Source organism: Leopardus geoffroyi, chromosome D3 (assembly GCF_018350155.1).
Source record: "Leopardus geoffroyi isolate Oge1 chromosome D3, O.geoffroyi_Oge1_pat1.0, whole genome shotgun sequence".
NCBI lineage: Eukaryota > Metazoa > Chordata > Mammalia > Carnivora > Felidae > Leopardus > Leopardus geoffroyi.
This window is the reverse complement of record NC_059339.1, coordinates 30,076,418-30,099,246: the sequence shown is the minus strand read 5'-3', so window position 1 is coordinate 30,099,246 and position 22,829 is coordinate 30,076,418. Positions and strand designations below refer to the sequence as shown.

Below are 22,829 nucleotides of genomic sequence, written 5' to 3'. Positions count from 1 at the left end.
GGAGGATCCCAATGTGAGTGCTATGTAGTGGTTCATGATGTCCCCATTAGGTGACACACATCTAGAGAAATCATGCTTTGTTTCATGGAAGGCATATATCATCAGATCCTCTACTGATGAGCAACAAAACAAAACAAAGGGCAAAGAATATCTTGAATGCCTACATTCAATTACCGGGGAATTTAATTTTCTAAACATTCAAAGATATCCACTATATGATTCCAACTATATGACACTCTGGAAAGAGCAAGACTATGGAGGTAAGGGTTGGGGTGAATGTAGGGATAAAGGGGCACAGCACAGAGGACCTTTAAGGCTGTGAAACTCTTTCACACAATACCACAAAGGTGGACTCACATCATTACACATTTGTTAAAACTCATAGGACGTATAACACCAAGCCTGAACACTAATGCAAATTAGAAACTTTGCCTGAAAATGATGAGTTAGTGTCCATATAAAATGCACCACTGTTGTCAGGGTGCCTGGGTAGCTCAGTTGGTTCAGCGTCCAAGTCTGGATCTGAGCTCAGGTCATGACCTCACAGTTCATGGGATCAAGTCCTACATCAGGCTCTGTGCTGACAGCACAGGATTCTTTCTCCCCTCTCTCTCTGCCCCTTTGCTACTCACACACATGCATGCTCTCTCGCTCAAAACTAAACAAAGGAAATGAAAAATACATACTACTAAAAATGGACCACTGTCGTACAAGATGTTGACAACAGTGGAGGCGATCCGTGCGATGGAAATCATGGCACCACACATGCTGACATTGCAGTGCTGCGTAGATGTGGATGGACACAGTAGGGTTATGACAGGCAAAAGCCTGGCTCTGATGTCAGACAGACCTGGGGGTGAAGTCCCTGGCTCCACACCCTGTCGGCTGTGTGCTCTTGAGCAACTCACGCCGCCCCTCCAAGCTCGGGTTCTCTGTCTGTAAAGTGGGGACAATCACACTCACCTCAGAAAGTTACCTGTACACACAGGGTACGGCACAGACTAGCCCCCAGGAAATAGAAGTTCTGATTTCTGAAACGATGTGCCCCAAGAAATACAGAATTCAGAATCAGCCACCAACTCACTACTGTAAGCCGTGCCTCTGACTGCAGATCCAGAGTCAATGGGTGCTAGAGGCCTTTTGCCCAAATTTGCGAGGTCTGTCCCTGCCCCACTGAGGCACCAAGGGGGATGCCACACAGGTCCCTCTGATCAGGCGATGGCCTTGGCCTCATGTCAGGCAGAAAGCTCATTCCATGCCCCAAACTCGGCTGCTCCCAGGAGAGAGGATGCAAGCCCACACCTCTGGTCACCAGGGGCAAAGTATATCCACCTCACCCCCCCACCCCACGGCCAGTAATCCAAACTAGACTGACATGGGTGGGACCTCCAAGGACGCTACTTCTCCACATGTGGAAATTGAGTCCTTGAGAGGGGAAAGGACTTGTCCAGGGCATCGAGGGAGCTGCTGGCAGAGCTGGGACCAGGGTCCCAGCTGGAGCCCTGTCCAGAGGCAGATGCCTTGTTCACACATTCTTCTGCCTGTTGCCCCCACTCCCAGTTGAACAGACAACCATTTCCTTGAAAACACAGCCATTCCAGTTGCAAACATCTGCAGAGTACATATTACAGCTAGGTTTGGTTAAACAATGAACAAAGAGTCTGCAGGTTTTTAACCTGAAGGCTTTTGGGGGAGGTACTAGAGACACCCTCCCCTAACACAGTCATCAGAATACTGTAGGTCTGTATGTTTTGTTGGAAGGTGGTCTATCTACATAGAGCTTTCTTCAGGTCCCCACAGGGCCTCTAAGAGGGCTAAACTGAAAACATCTGGACCTTTCTGAGGAATTCTACACATCCCACCTTATTCAGAAATGCTAGAATCAGGGGTGCCTGGGTTGCTAAGTCGGTTAAGCATCTGACTATGGCTCAGGTCATGATCTCACGGTCTGTGAGTTCCAGCCTCGCGTTGGGCTCTGTGCCGACTTCTCAGAGCCTGGAGCCTACTTCAGATTCTATGTCTCCCTCTCTCTCTGACCCTCCCCCATTCATGCTCTGTTCCTCTCTGTCTCAAAACTAAATAAACGTTAAAAAAAAAAAAAAAAGAAAGAAATGCTAGAATGTACAGTCAGCCCTGGAGCTGATTCTTTCAACAACGCGGGACATGCCACACATAGAGACCTATACGCAGACATATGCCTGAGCTTTCTGAGCAGGGAGGGGCAGCAACAGGTCCAGGCTTCAAGCCTGTCCTTTGGTGGCTGTCTGCCACCAGGCGGGGAGGGGCTTCTTGGTGCTCAGTGCTGACACCAGATACGGACACCCTCAACACACATACACAGGCACAGATATGAGGCCAGCCCCCAAGGTCTGAGGGCATTTGTGGTCGCAGGCTGAGGAGTCAAGATACAGGGGTGAGGCAGCTCAGCAGTGACGGGGTCCCAGGATGGGAAGTGACATAAGGAAGGCGATAGACACGCATACAATCACACATACATGGTCACGGCCTCACCCATGTACACAGAGACTCATGCAACACACAGATACACCTCATACTCACGAAAACACATAAACACACAGACCCATGTATATGTAATAAGAAGACATACTTGGATATCTCCAGACTGATGCACAGACATTCTCAGAGGCACACACTCACAGCCACATGTCCTCGCCCACATAGGCGTGTGCATGCTTTACACACACGCACACATACAGTCCAAGCATCTAAACGCTTCCCGGGAACCAACCACTATGGATTCTCCCCTCTGTGGGCAGTCCGGGGCTACAAACTAAAGGTTGGACTGGGTTCCCAGTTGACCCCAAGGAGAGGGAAGGGGCAGAGGGACAGTTGAACCTTGCTTGCTTCTCACTCTACTACATGTGGGGGTGGGGTAGGGGGTAAGGGAAACCCACCTGCCAAAACAGCAGGGGACAAGCCCACAAATGGAGTAACCCACTTGCCAGGGGCTTTCAGGGATGGGGGGCGGGGGGAGTCTCTTGGCTCCTGGGGGTGGCTGCAAGCACTGAGAATTTGCGGGAAAGGGGAGATCTGGGATGAGGGGCATTTTTCCACAGTGACCCTTTCCCCCCTTCCGAAGTCTGGTCTTCCTTCTGCAGCTCCATTCAGCCCCCCACCACCCAATACGCCCAGTCAGCACCCCCAGGCGCTTGCCTCCCCTTCCTGAGATCCAACCACCGGCTCCTCCACAAGAGGAGGTCCTACCCAGACATATCCAGGGGTGCCCCACACCCGGGGGACCCTTAGGAGAATGATTATCCTAAGCTGACAATGTCAAACTGAAACTAGCATGATTTTTCTGGACTTCCAATACTAGAGGAGTTAAAAGAGAGTATGTTTATTTTTGCTGTAACACGGCAGAACTTCCCCAGTCCTTCAGTACAGAGTGTTCAGTTTTAGGATGAAACACCCCCTCACAAAGTGTGCTCTATAGCTATTGTACTTTGCAGCATGGCCAAACCATAGCAAATAGACTCTACCTGGCCTTATTTCCATTGGCAAGGTAAGTAAGAAGGATTTGACATTCCAGTTTGATAAAGTTCTAACCTCTTGAGACTGTCTCCTTCCATTGCTAGAGAGTATATCTAGACCCACCTCACATCACAGAGGAGGATGGTCCCAATGTGAGTGCAATGTAGTGGTTCATGATGTCATTTTTCTCAACCCTCCCCATTAGGTGACACACATCTAGATAAATCATGCTTTTTTTTCATGGAAGGCATATATCATCAGATCCTCTACTGATGAGCAACAAAACAAAACAAAGGGCAAAGAATATCTTGAATGCCTACATTCAATTATGGGGGAATTTAATTTTCTAAACATTCAAAGATATCCACTGTATGATTCTAACCATATGACACTCTGGAAAGAGCAAGGCTATGGAGGTAAGGGTTGGGGTGAATGTAGGAATAAAGGGGCATAGCACAGAGGACTTTTAAGGCAGTGAAACTCTTTCACACGATACCACAAAGGTGGATTCACATCATTACACATTTGTTAAAACTAACAGAATGTATAACACCAAGGCTGAACACTAACGCAAATTAGAGACTTTGCCTGAAAATGATGAGTTAGTGTCCATATAAAATGCACCACTGTTGTCAGGGTGCCTGGGTGGCTCAGTTGGTTCAGCGTCCAAGTCTGGATCTGAGCTCAGGTCATGACCTCACAGTTCATGGGATCAAGTCCTGCATCAGTATCTGTGCTGACAGCACAGGATTCTTTCTCCCCTCTCTCTCTGCCCCTTTGCTGCTCACACACGTTCATGCTCTCTCGCTCAAAACTAAACAAAGGAACTGAAAAATATATACTACTAAAAATGGACCACTGTCATGCAAGATGTTGACAACAGGGGAGGCTAGGCGTGTACGGGAGCATGGTATGGCATATGGAGACTCTCTGTACTTTCTATTATATTTTGCTGTGAACTTAATACTGCTGTAACAACAAGGCTCGTTAAATGTAAAAAACAACAACAAAACACGGTATCCATTGAAGCTACTCTTGCCATATATTAACGCATGATACAGTCACCTTGAAAATTAAGATACAGATCAAAGTAACACAATAGGCGTACTGTCTCCCATATGGAAGCATATGAAAAAACATAAAGCAAAATACAAAAATACAAAAGTTATTTGTATACTTAGGAAAGAAAACAATTGGTTAATATGATCAAATATCTTATAACTATAAACAGGGACTCAGCACTATAGGAATCAAACCTGGGTTTTCCATATAATTAAGAGATTTTATTCTAATTTTAAATCAAAAATCATTATGTTGATCGTATCTAAGAATCATAATGAAAGCTTAATCACATAAAAAAAGATTATAATGACCTAATATTGCCCTAGTAATTTTTGTACAAATACCTACTTCATATGGATGATGAAACTGAAACCAGTACCATGGTAACCATCATATTACTTGCTATTAAAATAAAATTTTAAGACACCACCAAATATTAAGTCAGGGCTATAATTCCTATACAGAACAGGTTTCATCCAGCAGGCCAAAGATGGTTACCCTCAGAACATCCTCCTTGAATGACTAGCCCTTGGTTGTTCCCTGGGATCTTGGATTTAAGGAGGGTTCCCACCATTCCCTACCTGGTCAAGAGTGGCTCACTGTGCCTAAGTGCTGGTAAAATCAATGTGCTTAAGGCCATACACTTGATTTCCTTCTGGAAACCTGGAACTTTGGGACATGCTAAGGAGAAGATGCCTATGTGATTAGCATTTGATGAAAACCTCGGGCACTGAGTATCCATAAGCCTCGTACTGGCAGACAACATTTCACGTGCGCTGTCCTAATTTCATGCTGGAGGAATTAAGCACATCCTGCTAACTCCATAGAGAAAGGATTCCCGGAAGCCTGCGCTTGGTCTCCTCTGGACTTCACCCCATGCACCTTTTCTCTGTGCTGATTGGCCTTTCTAGCCTGTCCCCATACCAAACCACAGGCATGAGTACAACTATATGCTGAGTCCTGTGAGCTCTTCTAGTGAATAATCAAATCTGGGTGCCGTTGGGGTGCCTCTAACACAACTACGTTGTATGAAATTTTTATTTGGGTTGATGTCTTACACATGGTTACAGTCAGAAGGTTATGTCACAGAATACCTTTCCTGGAAACTCTTTTTCTTGGTATTTGCCTGGAAAATTCCTACATTCCTATATATCCATTTGAAGAAAGGTTTCAAAGCAATAGATGAAATCATGATGCCAGAAAGTGTGAAACAAGCAACAATCCTATTTTACTCAGAAAAAAAAAAAAAGAGAGAGAGAATCCTGGTGACTGCCACTATGTTCTACCATATACAAGTTCCTCTCAAATATGAAAAATAAGTTAATTTTCTCCAACTCACTAGAGCTTAGTTCATTTTTCTGGCCGATAGGAATCAAGAAGTAACAGGGATCATTCTAGAAAAAACAGAACTATCAGACCCAGTATAAAAACATACTACTGATTACAGGTTTTTTTTGTTTCTTTTCCTTAATTTCTTAGAAAATTAAAAATATAGTTCACCTATTAAAGGCACTTATTGCCAAAATAATCAAAAAGTCATAATTCCTGTGTCTTCATTCCTGCTGCTCTCCTCTGTTCATCTGATAAAGTCCTACTCATTCTTCATGTCCAATTTAAATGCCAGCACACAACGTGGAAACCTCTGAAATTTCTGAGAGTTCTCTCTCACCCCCTAACTTTTTATATTCAGGAATCACAAATTCGTGTTAACTATACTGTTTCTGTCTCTGCTTTATCTTTCCCCTGCCACTGCCCTAGTCAAACACAAGTTCTTAACTGATGATTTTCGCAGGAAAAAAAAAAAAAACCCACCAAATATTAATGTTATTTCTTAAATGAATAAAAAAATTTTCAGCAAAACAAATGAGAAAGACACAAGGCCCAGAAAAAAAAATTAATGGAATAAATTGAACCCCCTGACGTTTTCAATCTACACAGCTGAAAGTTTCACAATGGACTAATACTAGGCTAAGAAAATAAGAGCTTCCTTTGCCTCCCAGTCTCTTTATGTGGTTTCCTATAACCTATCCTCCATATGAGGGTTCAGCAAACTACGGCCACAGGCCAAATCCAACCTGCCATCTGGTTCTGTAAGTAATGTTTTATTGGAGCATAGTCCCATGTCTTCACTTACATATTGCTATGGCTGCTTTCACACTACAAGGGCAGAGCTGAGAGACCACATCACATAAAATATTCACCGGCTCTTTAGGAAAAAGGCTTGGTGATCTGTATTTTATGCCATAACCAGAGTGTCCTAACTCAAATCTAATCTTCTTAGTCTTCTGCTTCAAATTCTCCAAAATCCCTGCATCAAATACTGCTGCCTCCCTCCCTAAGAGCCATTCCATATTCTTCATTCTTGCTAGAGAATCACAACTTTATTTGGATATTACTGTCTCCATACACAAAGAAGGTGGCCTCACCCTGGCTTCAAAAAGAGAAAGGATTATTCTAAGCTAATCACAGTACCTGATTTACCAGGGACCAGTTTAGGAGTGAGTAAGTGATGTAACCTAGTCTTTAAAATGCTAGAGGAAGTCTACTGCAAGCCTCTTCCTAGTGAAAAGAAACACCTAAAGAAAAGCAGTCCTTCCCACCCACTGGATGTTGCCATGTGAGAATATGATAACCTGGAGGTGTTGCTAATTAGCCACCCCGGAAAGGAGAAATAAAAACACCACCAACTCCAAAACTGAACAAGAGACGACTGGGATCCTGATGACATCACCGAACCATCAAAACATTTCTGGTTCCTACTGTTTTCGTCGCTGTTAGAAGTCACCTATTATTTGCCGCTAAAAGCATTCTACCGAAGAAACTTCCCAAGGCCTATCGAGTAAGATCTACTCCTTTCTATAGCACTGACAAACTTCCATAAGCTTGTCTTACCTAGGTATTCACCTCATTCCCAACCATTCCCATAGCACACGTTTTCTACCAGCAAAACCCAACTGCTCATAAATCCTACTAAGTTCACTCGTACACCATCGCCTCTGCACTGTTGTGTATTCCGCCAAACACGTAATCGTGATAGTTTACAAACATTGTCAAACATACAAATGTTGGTCCTGCCAAACATTGTCATTCTGCCTCTCTACCTGGCAAACTGAACTACTCACCCTGCATGCTTACCGTAGATTCTACCCAGTCTTTGAAAACTCTGATTCTTCACCGTGAACTTACGGTAACTGGAACAAATGCCAATACAAAGTAACAATGATAATTATAAGCTCTACGAGACTCTGGCACCTAGTAAGCACTAAAGGGAGTAAATAATACAAATGACAGGGATAACAACAAACTCCTGGGGCGCAGAGACTGGTTTTTGAATGTTTGTATTCTACAACAACAGGATAACACTTAGTAGCTAAAAGGCACTTAAGAGTGACTTGTGAAGTGAACAAATGGGCATGAATAAAAATGATTCCTTTGAAAATTATTTTTAAAAACCACAGAAACTTTTCTGTTTCAAAAACCGCAAAGACAGCTCTATTCTGTTATGAGCACCTTCATGATCCAAACGCTGTCTGCTCGATCTTTGCCTTTCCTGTAACTTCCAAAACTCACCTACAGAAGGTCTTTGGTAACAGTCTACCAAGTTAAAGCTTTCTTCCTACTTTCCAGATTGTACAGTGCACTAGTGTCCGGCTTTGGCTCAGGTCATCATCTCACAGTTTGTGGGTTTGAGCCCCACATTGGGCTCTGTGCTGACAGCTTAGAGCCTGGAGCCTGCTTCAAATTCTGGGTCTCCCTCTCTCTCTGCTCCTCCCCCGCTCATGCTCTGTCTCTCTTTCTCCTTCAAAAATAAAGAAAAACATTAAAAATATTTTTTTAAATAGAAAAAATAAAAAGCAACTGACTGTTCAGCCAACAGTTCCAGAAAGAAGGGTGGGAGGTGTCTCTGGGCAAGGCTGTGACAGGCAGGGATGTGGCTCCTCTGAACCCAGAAAATGGGGAGAAGGAAGAGTTGACTTGACTCCTGGATTTCTAGGCAAAGAGCTTCCCTATGCCACTCCACTGGAGCCTGGCTCTCTGGTACTGGGGGGAGATGCTCCCCAAAGAGTTGGGCAGAGAAAGGGAAGGAGAGAGGAAGTCGGCTTTGGTGGGACAGGGGCTTGTCGCCATGCCCTCAGGGGGCACCCGTGCTGAACAAAGGGCTCACAAACAGAAGACCTGAACTTGTCCTTTACTAGTTCTGTGCCCTTAGGACATCATTTATTCTCTCTGGGCCAGTTTTCACATCCGTGCGATGGAAATCATGGCACCACACGTGCTGACATTGCAGTGCTGCGTAGACTTGGATGCACACGTTTGGGTTATGACAGGTAAAAGCCTGGCTCTGATGTCAGACAGACCTGGGGGTGAAGTCCCTGACTCCGCACCCTGTCGGCTGTGTGCTCTTGAGCAACTCACGCCTCCCTTCCAAGCTCAGGTTCTCTGTCTGTAAAGTGGGGACAATCACACTCACCTCAGAAAGTTACCTGTACACACAGGGTATGGCACAGAGTAGCCCCCAGGAAATGGAAGTTCTGATTCCTAAAACGATGTGCCCCAAGAAATACAGAATTCAGAATCAGCCACCAACTCACTACTGTAAGCCGTGCCTTCTGACTGCAGATCCGGAGTCAGTGGGCGCTAGGGGCCTTTTGCCCAAATTTTCAAGGTTCTGTCCCTGCCCCACTGAGGCACCAAGGGGGATGCCACACAGGTCCCTCTGATCAGGCGATGGCCTTGGCCTCATGTCAGGCAGAAAGCTCATTCCATGCCCCAAACTCGGCTGCTCCCAGGAGAGAGGATGCAAGCCCACACCTCTGGTCACCAGGGGCAAAGTATACCCACCCCACCACCCCAGTCCCGCACCCCGCGGCCAATAATCCAAACTAGACTGACATGGGTGGGACCTCCAAGGACGCTCCTTTTCCACATGTGGAAACTGAGTCCTTCAGAGGGGAAAGGACTTGTCCAGGGCATCGAGGGAGCTGCTGGCAGAGCTGGGACCAGGGTCCCAGCTGGAGCCCTGTCCAGAGGCAGATGCCTTGTTCACACATTCTTCTGCCTGTTGCCCCCACTCCCAGTTGAACAGACAACCATTTCCTTGAAAACACAGCCATTCCAGTTGCAAACATCTGCAGAGCACATATTACAGCTAGGTTTGGTTAAACAATGAACAAAGAGTCTGCAGGTTTTTAACCTGAAGGCTTTTGGGGGAGGTGCTAGAGACACCCTCCCCTAACACAGTCATCAGAATACTGTAGGCCTGTATGTTTTGTTGGAAGGTGGTCTATCTACATAGAGCTTTCTTCAGGTCCCCACAGGGCCTCTAAGAGGGCTAAACTGAAAACATCTGGACCTTTCACACATCCCACCTTATTCAGAAATGCTAGAATCAGGGGTGCCTGGGTGGTTCAGTCGGTCAAGCGTCCGACTTTGGCTCAGGTCATGATCTCGCGGTCTGTGAGTTCCAGCCTTGCGTTGGCTCTGTGCTGACGTCTCAGTGCCTGGAGCCTGCTTCAGATTCTATGTCTCCCTCTCGCTCTGACCCTCCCCCATTCGTGCTCTGTCCCCCTCTGTCTCAAAACTAAATAAACGTTAAAAAAAAAAAAAAAAAAAGAAAGAAATGCTAGAATGTACAGTCAGCCCTGGAGCTGATTCTTTCAACAACGCGGGACATGCCACACATAGAGACCTATACGCAGACATATGCCCAAGCTTTCTGAGCAGGGAGGGGCAGCAACAGGTCCAGGCTTCAAGCCTGTCCTTTGGTGGCTGTCTGCCACCAGGCGGGGAGGGGCTTCTTGGTGCTCAGTGCTGACACCAGATGCGGACACCCTCAATACACATACACAGGCACAGATATGAGGCCAGCCCCCAAGGTCTGAGGGCATTTGTGGTCGCAGGCTGAGGAGTCAAGATACAGGGGTGAGGCAGCTCAGCAGTGACGGGGTCCCAGGATGGGAAGTGACATAAGGAAGGCGATAGACACGCATACAATCACACATACATGGTCACGGCCTCACCCATGTACACAGAGACTCATGCATCACACAGATACACCTCATACTCACGAAAACACATAAACACACAGACCCATATACACGCAATAAGAAGATATACTTGGATATCTCCAGACTGATGCACAGACATGCTCAGAGGCACACACTCACAGCCACATGTCCTTGCCCACATAGGCGTGTGCATGCTTTACACACACGCACACATACAGTCCAAGCATCTAAACGCTTCCCGGGAACCAACCACTATGGATTCTCCCCTCTGTGGGCAGTCCGGGGCTACAAACTAAAGGTTGGACTGGGTTCCCAGTTGACCCCAAGGAGAGGGAAGGGGCAGAGGGACAGTTGAACCTTGCTTGCTTCTCACTCTACTACATGTGGGGGTGGGGTAGGGGGTAAGGGAAACCCACCTGCCAAAACAGCAGGGGACAAGCCCACAAATGGAGTAACCCACTTGCCAGGGGCTTTCAGGGATGGGGGGCGGGGGGAGTCTCTTGGCTCCTGGGGGTGGCTGCAAGCACTGAGAATTTGCGGGAAAGGGGAGATCTGGGATGAGGGGCATTTTTCCACAGTGACCCTTTCCCCCCTTCCGAAGTCTGGTCTTCCTTCTGCAGCTCCATTCAGCCCCCCACCACCCAATACGCCCAGTCAGCACCCCCAGGCGCTTGCCTCACCTTCCTGAGATCCAACCACCGGCTCCTCCACAAGAGGAGGTCCTACCCAGACATATCCAGGGGTGCCCCACACCCAGGAGGGCCCTCCCGCTGCACCCGACCCTGCACACAGCATAAAAACATCCAGAGTCCCCTTATACCCCCATTCCCAAACTCATCCACCTCCAGTTCCCCGGGAGGTAAATACCCAGCCAGGTGAGCCCCAAACCGAAAATGGCTGTCCCCGCCGCCGCCGCCACCGGCCACCTCTCCTTCGGAGACCCTTCCCCGGGTGCTTGGAAGCCCCCTCCCCCAGGATCGCGCCCCCGCCCCCGCCTCCGGCACCCACCTCCTTCTTGATGGTGCCCAGCAGCCTCTGTCTAGTGTCCGCCTCTGTGGGAGAAGACGCGGGGGCAGCCGGTCAGCCGAGCGCTGCGGCGGGGGCCCGGGGCTGCCCTCCCACCGCCCCCGCACCCTGCGCCCGCTTAGCCGCAGCGCTGGAGGCCATGGCCGCACGCGCTGCGTTCCCAGCCCAGGCAGCGGCGGTGCCGGCTCTCCGGCTCCGCAGCTGCAGCCGCAGCGGGGCGGGGCCGAGCGCCCGGTGACGTGAGGTCCCGCCGCGCAGCCTCCCCGCCCCCCGGCGAGCCGCCGCCGCCTCCGCAGCGCAGCCTGGCCCCTGGCGGGAAGGAAGGTCCTCGGGGCCCAGGCACGCTCTGGGCCCCTGCCACCAGCAGCCCCGCCTCCACGGGAAGCCCCGCCTCCCACGCCTGGCGACCCAGGTCCTACTTCCCCTCTATTGGGCAGGGCGGAAATGTATCCTTCATTCCCAGATCTGCTACTTGCCAGGCTGCAAGTGGCCTGAGGCAGTGGGGCCTGTTATTGACTGGCTGCAAGCCTCAAGGTTCTCATCTTTAAAATGGATGTAATAGGGGCGCCTGGGTGGCTCAGTCGGTTGAGTGTCCGACTTCGGCTCAGGTCATGATCTCATGATTCGTGGGTGAGCCCTGCGTTGGGTTCTGTGCTGACTGCTCAGAGCCTGGAACCTGTTTCCAATTCTGTCTCCCTCTTTCTCTGCCCCGACTCCGCTTGTGCCTGTCTCTAAAATAAATAAACATTAAAATACATTTATGTGTATAAAATGGATGTAATAGGACCACCTCATCAGAATCATACCAGACATAAAAGAGATAGTGAATGTAAAGCACTTAACAGAGACCTAGGAAAAAAGACCAGCAACCATAAAAGCTGCCATTATTATTATTATTATTATTATTATTATTATTATTATTATTATCATGTCTTCCAAGATACAGTGGCTCTCCACCCAGATTGGCCAGGCCTTACGTGGCTCCCTCCCCCACACTCAGGTCAGTGGGAGAGTGGCAGAATAGGATCCTTCCAGGACCCCAATAGGGCACTTGTCAGCCAGGATCTCCAAGACTCTTTTGTGACCAACGCTTATTCCACCACGTTCCTGACCGCGTCCACCCAGACTGCAACTCGGGTTTACAAACGTTTATCGAGCACCTACCACATGCCAGGTTACTGTACTGAGGATACAGAAGTGAGCAAGATGGGCAAAAGCCTGCCCTCACCAGGCGTAGGAGGTAGACAGAAAAATAAATAAGCAGATGATGTGGTATGTTGGAAGTTTCTGGAGAAAAATGAAGTAGGCAAAGGAGACAGGTGGGGTTTGTATCTTTGAAGTAGGGTGCTTGAGGGAGGTCCCATGAGGAGATGCCATTTGAGCAAAGAAGAGAAGAGTAGATTGGGGGATTTCTGGAGGAAGAGCATTCCAGGCAAAGGGAAGGGCAAGTGCAAAGGCTCTGAGGTAGGAGTGTGCCACTGGGTGTGACAAATAGCTAGGAGGCCAGTAGGGCTGGAGTGGCATGAACAAGAAGGGTTGGCAGTCTTCCAAGGTCCTGTTAAGGCCTTGAAGTCCACTTAAAGGACTCGCATCCTGCCCTCAAGAGCCCCCGGGTTTCAGCCCTCCTGTCACAGCTCAGAGCACGCCCTCTTGCTGAGGGGTTCAGAGTCCCCTTTTCTCCATTTGTCAGTGCCATAAGCCAGAGAAGATGATTTTGACTAGCTTAGGGAAAAGAAAATAAGCTGGAAGGATAATGGGCATTCCCAGAGTCCAAGGGGGGCCTGGAGGACTGGGTTGAAAGCAAGGTAGCTCCAGAAAGAGAGACCCTTGGGAATAGTCGCCTGGCAAGGACAGAGTGGTTAGGGTGCCACCACTCAGGTGGAAGGAGCTCCAGCTGTTGGAGGTTCCCGTTCCAAGGAGGGAGCATCCTATTGGCCTGGCCTGAGACCTATGCCTGCTTCTTGCTGGGCAAGGGGAGTCTCAGTCACAATCCCACCACCCCACTATCTCCAGTGAGAGTCCCTGGGGAGCCCAGAGAATGTGAAATGGTTGCTTGGTAGCCAACCCCCCCCCCATTATATTAGAACCATATATTGAGGACCTACTGTGTGCCAGCCACTGCATTAAGGGCTTTAGGGTTTGGGTTGCCTGCTTTAAACACAACACGGACATAAGCCCAAGCTTCACTTTTGGCCTCTTAATATTATCTTCTTCAATATATTACATTGTGAAAGGTGAAATGAAATAGTCACTTATGTCAACAGGTTTTCAAATGGAGCCAGAGGCCAGTAAGGAGATGGGCCTGATGTACATCCTCACTGGTAGGAGAACCACAAATACTGGAACCGGGCCAAACTGAAACTCTTCCAGGGACTCAGCCCAAACACCTGCCACTTGCTATAGTAAGAGACCCCGCTTAGTGATAGCCTTAGACACCAGTTACAGTCACCAAGTTTAGTTTCCTGCCACCAACACCAATCTTGGTCATCAGAATTCTTAGTAAATGACATATACAAGCATTCCCTTTTGTCTTCAAAAACCTTTTCCTTTTATTCCCTGGATGGGGGTGGGGAGGGTAGAGGCACTATTTTGGTTGCTGCCCAAATGTGTCTTTCCCAAACTGCAATTCTGAGACCCCAAATAAATAACTTTGTTTTTATTTCAGCTCTGCCTCTTCTCTCAGTTGACAGAGTTACATTGTGCATCGCTAAGTAGGAAAGCACAAATGCTTTCTTCACAGCTTCTAGGCCTCTTCATTTTGATACAATTTGAAACCTGTGGGGGTGGTGGGCAGACGAATTCAAGCACAGCACAAAGCATCTTGATATATTGATCAACTGAATTCATCAGTTGTTAACTGAGATTCATCAACTGTTAACATTTGCTGCATTAACTTTATGTTCTCTGTCTCCCTCTTTTTACAACAAATTGCACACATTGATTGTATAAATCTTGATGAATTTTCTCCTATGCACTCACCTGTAATACCATCACTATAACGAAGGTAGTAAACATATTCATTCACCTCCAGAAATGGATGTGTGTTCTTTCATGGTTATTTATTTACTTGGGTAGGAACGTGTAGCATGTGATCTATCTCCTAGAAGCAGAGGCGTGGGAACAAGGTGTGGGAGGGAAACATGAAGGAAGCAGAGAGGGAACAATTGATGTGATTTTATGCAAGGTGGTGTAGACAACCATCCCTTTTACCCAGGTTTCTCCATTACTTTGCAGAGGCCTGCTAATTATTCCTCTTCTCATCCTTTCCCTCTCTGTGATCATTTCTTCATTATCTTTGCAAAGATTCTCGGCGCTTTCTTTTTGTCTTCATTAGGCTTCTTGGTGGTTTAGCCGCTTAGCTGGTATCTTGATTTCTTAAAGAACCACCTTAGTTTTTTCACCTTCCATTTTGTCAGCCTCTTCCATTAGGTTTATTTTGGTGTGTGATTGTGTCTTCTCATTTCAGGTGTAAATAAATACATATATACATAAGTATAAGCAAGAATGTGTGTGTAGATCCAGTATATGTACAAACTGTATATCCAAATTGCATTTAGTTATCTACTGCTTTTTCCTGTGTATCCCCAGTTTTCCAACTTAAATACCACCTTCTCTCCCACTGCCCTCCTTTCCTTTTTTTTTTTTTTTTTTTTTTTGCCCAGAAAGAACACTGGCAGATTCCTGCATGTTATCAGGAAGGTAATGATAATCAGATCAACTCTGTGGCATTTGGGGTTGTTTATAAGAGTTATAAGTCAGGGACGCCTGGGTGGCTCAGTCAGTTGAGCATCCGACTTCGGCTCAGGTCATGATCTCGCGGTCCGTGAGTTCGAGCCCTGCATTAGGCTCTGTGCTGACAGCTTGGAGCCTGGAATCTGCTTCAGATTCTGTGTCTCCCTCTCTCTGCCCCTCCTCCACTCATGCTCTGTCTCTCTCTCTCTGTCTCTCTCTCTCTGTCAAAAATAAATAAACTTTAAAGAAAAAAAAGAGTTATAAGTCAGTCAGATTTCCCAGGGATTCATCATTAAATGTAATCATTCATGCATCCATCGATTCTCTCTTAATATATGAATTGAGTGCCTAGTCTTGGTCAGGTACTGTTATCTCTATTGGAGAAAGAGCAGAAAAAGAACAGATCCTTCCCTTGAGGCCCTTCTATTCTGTCGGTGAAAGTCCAGTCATAAGTAGTGATGTAGACTCTATGGAGCTCAGGAACAAATTCAGTGTATGACCTGTTAATGCCAGTGGGCAGAAAATGGTACAACTTTTCTGAAAGGCACGAGAGAAGACTTACTGGGAAGAGTCCCAAGTGCCATGAAGAGGCAGCTCCTTGATGAAGGATGCATCTTAGGTGTGCTTAATACTAAGAACCTGCTATACCCAAGGACTGGGCTGGACTCAGGGAAGGACACCAAGTCCATAAGTGATGTCTGGGAGTCTCATCCAATTTGCTATTCCAGAGTTTTCTCCTCTTCTTCTCCCTACCCCCTCTCTCAGGTTACCCTCCACCAGACAAACCAGAATCTGAAACCAGAACACTCAGTACACATGGCCCCCACCATGGGGGGTACACATGCCCCCTCAGAGGGCACCTGAGCCAGTTTCTAGGGTGCTCTCTATACAGCAACCTGGATACCCCCAAACATCTTCCTTGGAATCACTTATGAGCACAAGGATTTTCCAGGAAAACCTTAGTGAAGACTCTGCAATTCAGAAGAACTAAATCGATGTCTAAATTCAATCCAACCTCAGAGTCACCAGGCAACAGCATTTATTATATTCCGGAACTCAATGCACTGACTCAAAAACTCATTTGAAGGAACAGCCAGGGATTTTCAAATGCTTAGCCAATTTAGGCTTTTCTAGTCTTTAGAATACTTTCAAGGTCAAGGAACAAAACATCATGTTACTGGTACACCAGACAAAGCAGAACTGAGTTTGGAATTAGAGCCAAAGGAACACACAGGTTTCTGCAGAATTACGATGGGACTTCAAAGCAGGGGCAAGGTTAGGATTATTTTAGAAATGGTGTCAGATAACTCTCTCTGAATTAAAATGACTGTCCAGTGGAAACTAATGGAATGCTGTTATGCTAACTGGAATTAAAATTAAAAAGTTAAACAATGAAATGGGTATCCAGTGTGTGCATCAAGGATTTAAATGCAAGACAATGCAATTACAAAAATTAAAGAATTAGTGAATTAAAAAAACAATTTTAAGTGGTGAAGTCAAAGAATGACAGAAACTTGGAAGCAATGGACAAAAAAGCCTGATTCAACAACAACAAAAAATTTTTTTTAAATTACCCCAATACTTAAAAGCTTACAAATCACTGCAAACCCGCTTGTAGGGATCTAGGCCAAGGAGACGATGATGGAGGAGCCTAGATTTGGATCCAAGGATAGTCACAGTGGTTACAATGTAGTTTTATTGGGAGCCGTGGGGAACTGGTTAAAATATTAAGTGGTAAGGGCCTAAGTTTCTGGAGCTCCATGTGCACCTCATTTGGTGAAGTCACCTGGCAGGTTAATCGGGGGATGTTTGGTGGGGGAGGTAGGGTGGGGCAGGAGAGCGGGCAGAACCACCCACGCCCATCCCCCTGAGACTCAGAGCACCTTTGAAACCGCCAGGTGCACTACTAGGTAGGCCTCATTTGGGCCCGGATGGAGGCGGTGCCTGAAGGGGCTGGGCCAGCAGGGTTGAAATAGAAATGAGGGTTGGGGCTGGTCGGGCCTTGCTGACTGTGGGAGCGTCCCGCAAGGAGGCCAAGCTAGACCTACTGCCCTTTGGTGGCCAAGGCGAGGTACAGGGCCAGTCCCGGGAAAGGCTGACCCTTTCAGAGAGGAGCTTTGCCCCTCTGACCCCGCGGATGTCAGCGCTCAGGCGCTGCGGGGCTGAAAGAGGAACCCTAGGCTACAGGGCATGAAAAGAAGGCAACTAACACCCCACAGATCAGACTAATACTTCAGGAGGAAGGAACGAAGGTGAGTTGTGTCAGCAGAGTCAGGGAAGGGTGACCCATTCGGGTGGCGGTAGCCCTGGGTGTGTGTGCCTGTGGGTGTGGGGTGTGGTGTGTGTGTGTGTGTGTGTGTGTGTGCGTGCGCGCCAGGGGGATAGGCGGTAGGTGTGAACTCTATGCGCACTGGACTCCTACAAGCAAGCAGGGTAACCCACAGTGACCTGTCACTTGGTGTGGGGGGAAAGAATCCCAGTCAATAAATTTCTGCACGTCTCTAAGAATATTTTACCAGGTTCCCTTTTACCACAGGATGCTTCTCTGACAAGTTGGCAGTTAGCAGTCTTTTTGGTGTGATTGGAAAACACGTGTAGTTAGCAACCTGATGCCTTCTTCAAAGTCCTGGTTTGTAGAAGGTGACCAGACAACTACCTAGAGAAATCTAACATAACTGTGTCCCCTTCCAGGGTCTGTCCCCTTCAGGACAGTAATGTCAGGTCGGGCCAGGACCCGAGCCCGAGGCCGCGCGCGAGGTCGGGCGCCCTCTCAACCCACCCTGCCGCCGGGAGCCGCCGCGCCTCCGCCGCCGGGAGCCGCCGCGCCTCCGCCGCCGGGAGCCGCCGCGCCTCCGCCGCCGGGAGCCGCCACAGCGGTGAGCACAACAGACTGTTTACTCTCTTTGGTGCAAAAGATGCTTTATCTTCCTCAGCTACTGCTTCCTTCTCACGCGTTTTCTCATATGCAAATATGCCCGAGATTCCTCTCTCGACCCCAAACTCTTCCTGCACACCAACATCCAGGAAACACTGTCATCTCCCAATTTTCCAAAAAATATCTGGCATCTGACAATGTGTCACCACCTCTGTTACTACCCTCTGGTCCAAGCCACCAGCATCCCTTGCTGCACGTGGCGAGTGGTCTCCAAACTGGTCTTCTTGCTTCCACCCTTGTCTTTCCTTCTACCTGTTTCCCAGCACACAGAACCATATAAATCGGTCCGTGCAGTTCCTCTGCCTGACATCCTGTAAAGGTTCCCATTTTCTCAGTCAGAGGCACATCTGAGATGGCTTCCCTCCTGGGCTGCACCTGTGGCTCATTCCATTAAGCCCCAACTTCAGCTCAAGTCATGATCTCATGGTTTGTAGGTTTGAGCCCCAAGTGTGACCGTGCAGAGCCCGCTTTGGATCCTCTGTCTTCCTCTCTCTCTCTCTCTCTCTCTCTCTCTCTCACCCTCCCCTGCTTGTTCTCTCCCTCCCTCCCTCTCTCGAAAATAAACATTGAAAAAAAAGGCCTCTCTCCCACCACCTCTCTGACCTAAGCTTCTCTACCTCGTGCTCACCTTGCAGCAGTCACATCGGCCACCTTGTTCTTTCTTAAACGTTTCTACAGTAGAAAATTTGCTCTTTCCTCTACCTATGGCTCATATAACCTTGTAACTCACTCTCCTCTTTCCAGTCTTTGATTCATTGGCAACTTCTCACTGAGGGTCTTTGTCCCCCATGAATTCAACCAGCCCCCTCACATCCCACCTTCCGGTAATACCCAGTTTTCTGTACTTTGCTTGGTTCTACATTTCTTCAATTCCTTAGCAATTAACACACTAACCTAGAGAAATCATGACTTTTATTTTCTGTCACTGGCACGTGAGCCTTTACAAGGGAACATGCTTCATGCCCTGGCAGTGCCTGGCACCTGGCAGGCAAGCCATTTAGGGATGATGAACAAACACCGTTACTATCACTCTTTATTTCTATCTCCTAAAACATACAGACCCAGCAAACTGGTCAAATTCAGCCTGGCCTCCAGCCACTGGAAAGTCCAGGGGTCAAGCCTGCACGACGAAGAAGACCAAGAAGAACACCTCAGCCTCCAAGTAAAAAGAGGGAAAGAGAGGGATATGGGGGGGGGGGGGAGGTGTTTAATACATGAGGGTGTACCACAGCCATAAAACTCTAGGCAGAGAACCTCAGTATGTTTTGGCAGGATGCGAAGAGTGTACAGCTTGCAACTATTTTTCATTTCTGCAATGAATTATCTGTCAATGTTTTAGTCCCCTTCTATTTTAAGGTTTAGGGAAAAGAAATGGAGACTATTATCAATCAGACTAGCCAATTGTTCAAAAGAATTGCTTTTCAGATTTAGACAGTGCATGTGTATACAATAACTCCATGTTAATTAATAACTCTAGAAACCTTACTGTAAACCACTGTATGGAATGCTTGGGCAGCTCATTGGGCATCTCAGCATTTACCTGCATTTTATTATTTTCATAGGTGAAAGGTTATCATTATACAGGTGTGCATGCAGCCTAATACTGATTGCCAAGGATTTGGCTCATATAATTACACCTCAAATCTGATTCTCTGATTTGCTGCTATTTAAGTTTTAAATTATTACTAATTATGGTGAGAATAGTTAACATGAGATCTACCCTATAACATATTTTTAAGTGTACAATACAGTAATGTGAACTAGAGGCACAATGTTACATGGCAGCTATCTAGAACTTGCATAAGGGAAATTTTCCACCTGTTGAGTAGCAACTCCTCATTCCCCTCACCGAATTGCACCGTTCTACTCTCTGCTTCTGTGACTTTGACTATTCTAGATGTCTCCTACCAGTGGAATTATGCAGGATCTGTCCTTCAAGGACTGGCTTATTTCACTTAGCATGATGTCTTCAAGATCATGCCTCCTATTGCAGGATTTCCTTTTTAAGGCTGAATCATATTCCACTGTGTGTATATACTGTATTAACTTTATACATTCAGTCGTTGATGGGCATTCAGGTTGTTTCCAGGGCTTGGCTAGTTTTAACAAGGGCTGCAGCAAACATGGCTCTTTAAGATTCTAATTTCAATCCTTTGAAAGAATCCTCCAGAAGTGGGATTGCTGGATTGGTGGTTCTACCTTTAAGTGTTTGGGGAATCTCCATACTGTTTTCCATAGCAGCTATATCATTTTGTATTCTAAGAGGGTTCAGGTTTTTTGCCATCTTCACTAACACTTGCTGTCTTTTTTTGGGGGGAGGGGGGTTCTTCGTGTGTGCATGCATGCTTTGTGTGCATGCATGCTTTGTGTGTGCACGTGTGCTTTGTGTGTGTGTGTGATATAATAGCCATACTTACGGATGGAAAGTGATAGCTCATTGTGGTTTTGATTTGCATTTCTCTGATGAATGACCTTGAGCATCTTTTCATATATCTGTTTGCCATTTATATGTCCTCTTTGGAGAGATGCTGATTCAGGTCCTTTCCCCATTAAAAAAAAATTAGGTTATTAGGTATTTGGCTATTGAGTAGCAGAAGTTCCTTAATGTATTTTAAATTAACCCCTTATCAGATACATGGTTTGCAAATACTTTCTCCCATTCCGTAAGTTGCCTTTCATTCTGTTGATTGATTCATTTGCTGTACAGAAAGTATTTAGTTTGAGGGGCGCCTGGGTGGCGCAGTCGGTTAAGCGTCCGACTTCAGCCAGGTCACGATCTCGCGGTCCGTGAGTTCGAGCCCTGCGTCAGGCTCTGGGCTGATGGCTCAGAGCCTGGAGCCTGTTTCCGATTCTGTGTCTCCCTCTCTCTCTGCCCCTCCCCTGTTCATGCTCTGTCTCTCTCTGTCCCAAAAATAAATAAACGTTGGAAAAAAAAATTAAAAAAAAAGAAAGTATTTAGTTTGAAATCCCACTTGTCTATTTTTGCTCCTGTTGCCTCTGCTTTTGTATCCTCTGTTGTAAATACTTTTATAATAAACTGAGACAAATTCCAGACCCCATAAGATGAAGTTATAAACATGAATATACGATATTAAGACACCTATTTTTATCACCTGTCACATCTCAGGGGTTATTAATATTTTATGTAAAGTATACTGTATGTAGCAAGTACTAATGAATGATGCTTGCTGTTTTCTTTCACTGAAGTTTGAATATGATAAATTTGATTGCTGGGTGTGTCAGGAATTAGTTGAGAGTTTGATAAAAATCATTTAAAAACTTATGTGTAAAATGAAATAAGTTTTTCTATTATGGAAATTCAGACTGTGTTTTTATAAGAGCATCATAAGCTGGGGATAATAGCTTCCAGAAGTAACATTTTGAAGAAAACCAGTTTCTGCAACCCAAGGCATGGACTGTATTACCCATTTATGGAGGTTTCTTTCATAATATGTGAAAGATTGCTTTGCACTGTGCTCCAAATATTGACCTTTAAAATAGTTAGATGAATATTACAATGTGATAAAAATAACATGAGAGCCTTTCCCAGTTGCTGTTAAAAAAAAATCAATTAGTTTTTTAAAAAAAAAAATCATGAAACTGGCTTTTGATAAACAATTTTTTTTTAGTTTGTTTATGTAGAGAGAGGGAGAGAGCCAGAGTAGGGGAGGAGCAGAGAGAGAATCCCAAGCAGACTCCATGCTGTCAGCACAGAGCTCTGATGCAGGGCTCAAATTCAGGAACTGTGAAATAATGACCTGAGCTGAAACCAAGAGTCCTCAGCTTCATCCACTGAGGTCACTCAAACACTTCTCATGCATTTTTTTTTTTTTTTTTGAAAGGGCTGTTTATTTAGTCAGCATTTTATGATGCCCACTAGAGGGCACTCTGGTATCAGGTGATTAGCCTATAAAGAAGAGAAAGGACAAAGTTTCTGATTTGAAGAAGCTTGCACTCTGAGCAAATACCGGATGAAAGGAGGCAAACACCATAGCAGCAATGAATGTGGTGCTAGGGTAGCCGCTGACATGGAATGGGGTCTTGTTGGGAAAGGCTTCTGGGTAACATTCACCTTTTCTGGTGATCATTACTGAACTACTGTTGTTTGGATCCTTTGACAACCCTGTTTTCTACCGCCAACAACCTCAACTTAAGTTGTACTTAACATTGTCCTTTGTTTACATTTCCATTTGTTTTTTATCACATAAAATTCATGGTTTTTGCATTTGTTTCTGTGCAGAGGAACTTCAGCTGGGGGCTGGATTGCAGGCATTGTCACTGAAGGGGAAAAGGGGTCTTGGAGCCATTTTTCAAGACCAGGTGGTGAATACCCGACAGTACTTGGAACATGTGAAAGACTCCACAACAGGTGTGCTGGCCTTTAACAACCTACTGTTATGGAATTGTTCGTGTTGCTCTTGTTCTGAGGTTCATTTGTGTTTGAGAGTCTTAGAGCTTCACCCCATCACTGTGAGTGGAGGTACCTTCGCACCTTCTCATGTTGTAATAACCTCCACCTTTGCAGAAATAGAGACCTATTTTGGGACCTGGATGTACTCTCCAGTTTTCTTTTC

General features: G+C 46.4%; 2 protein-coding genes across 3 annotated transcripts in view; one reads left to right on the top strand and one right to left on the bottom strand.

Moving 5' to 3' along the window:
- The window catches only part of LOC123588119 (ankyrin repeat domain-containing protein 26-like), a 289,757-nt gene extending 277,821 nt beyond the window's left edge, over positions 1–11,936 (bottom strand). For both annotated transcript variants that reach the window (XR_006707710.1, XR_006707711.1), the window contains exon 1: positions 11,571–11,936. The gene's annotated coding sequence lies outside the window, so the exon portion shown is untranslated. The remainder of the gene's footprint in view (positions 1–11,570) is intronic.
- Positions 11,937–17,298: 5,362 nt separating this feature from the next.
- The window catches only part of LOC123588398 (piwi-like protein 1), a 36,091-nt gene continuing 30,560 nt past the window's right edge, over positions 17,299–22,829 (top strand). The window contains exons 1-3 of the mRNA XM_045459276.1: positions 17,299–17,459; positions 18,028–18,196; positions 22,411–22,624. Of these exons, the coding sequence (XP_045315232.1) occupies positions 17,299–17,459; positions 18,028–18,196; positions 22,411–22,624 (544 nt within the window). The remainder of the gene's footprint in view (positions 17,460–18,027; positions 18,197–22,410; positions 22,625–22,829) is intronic.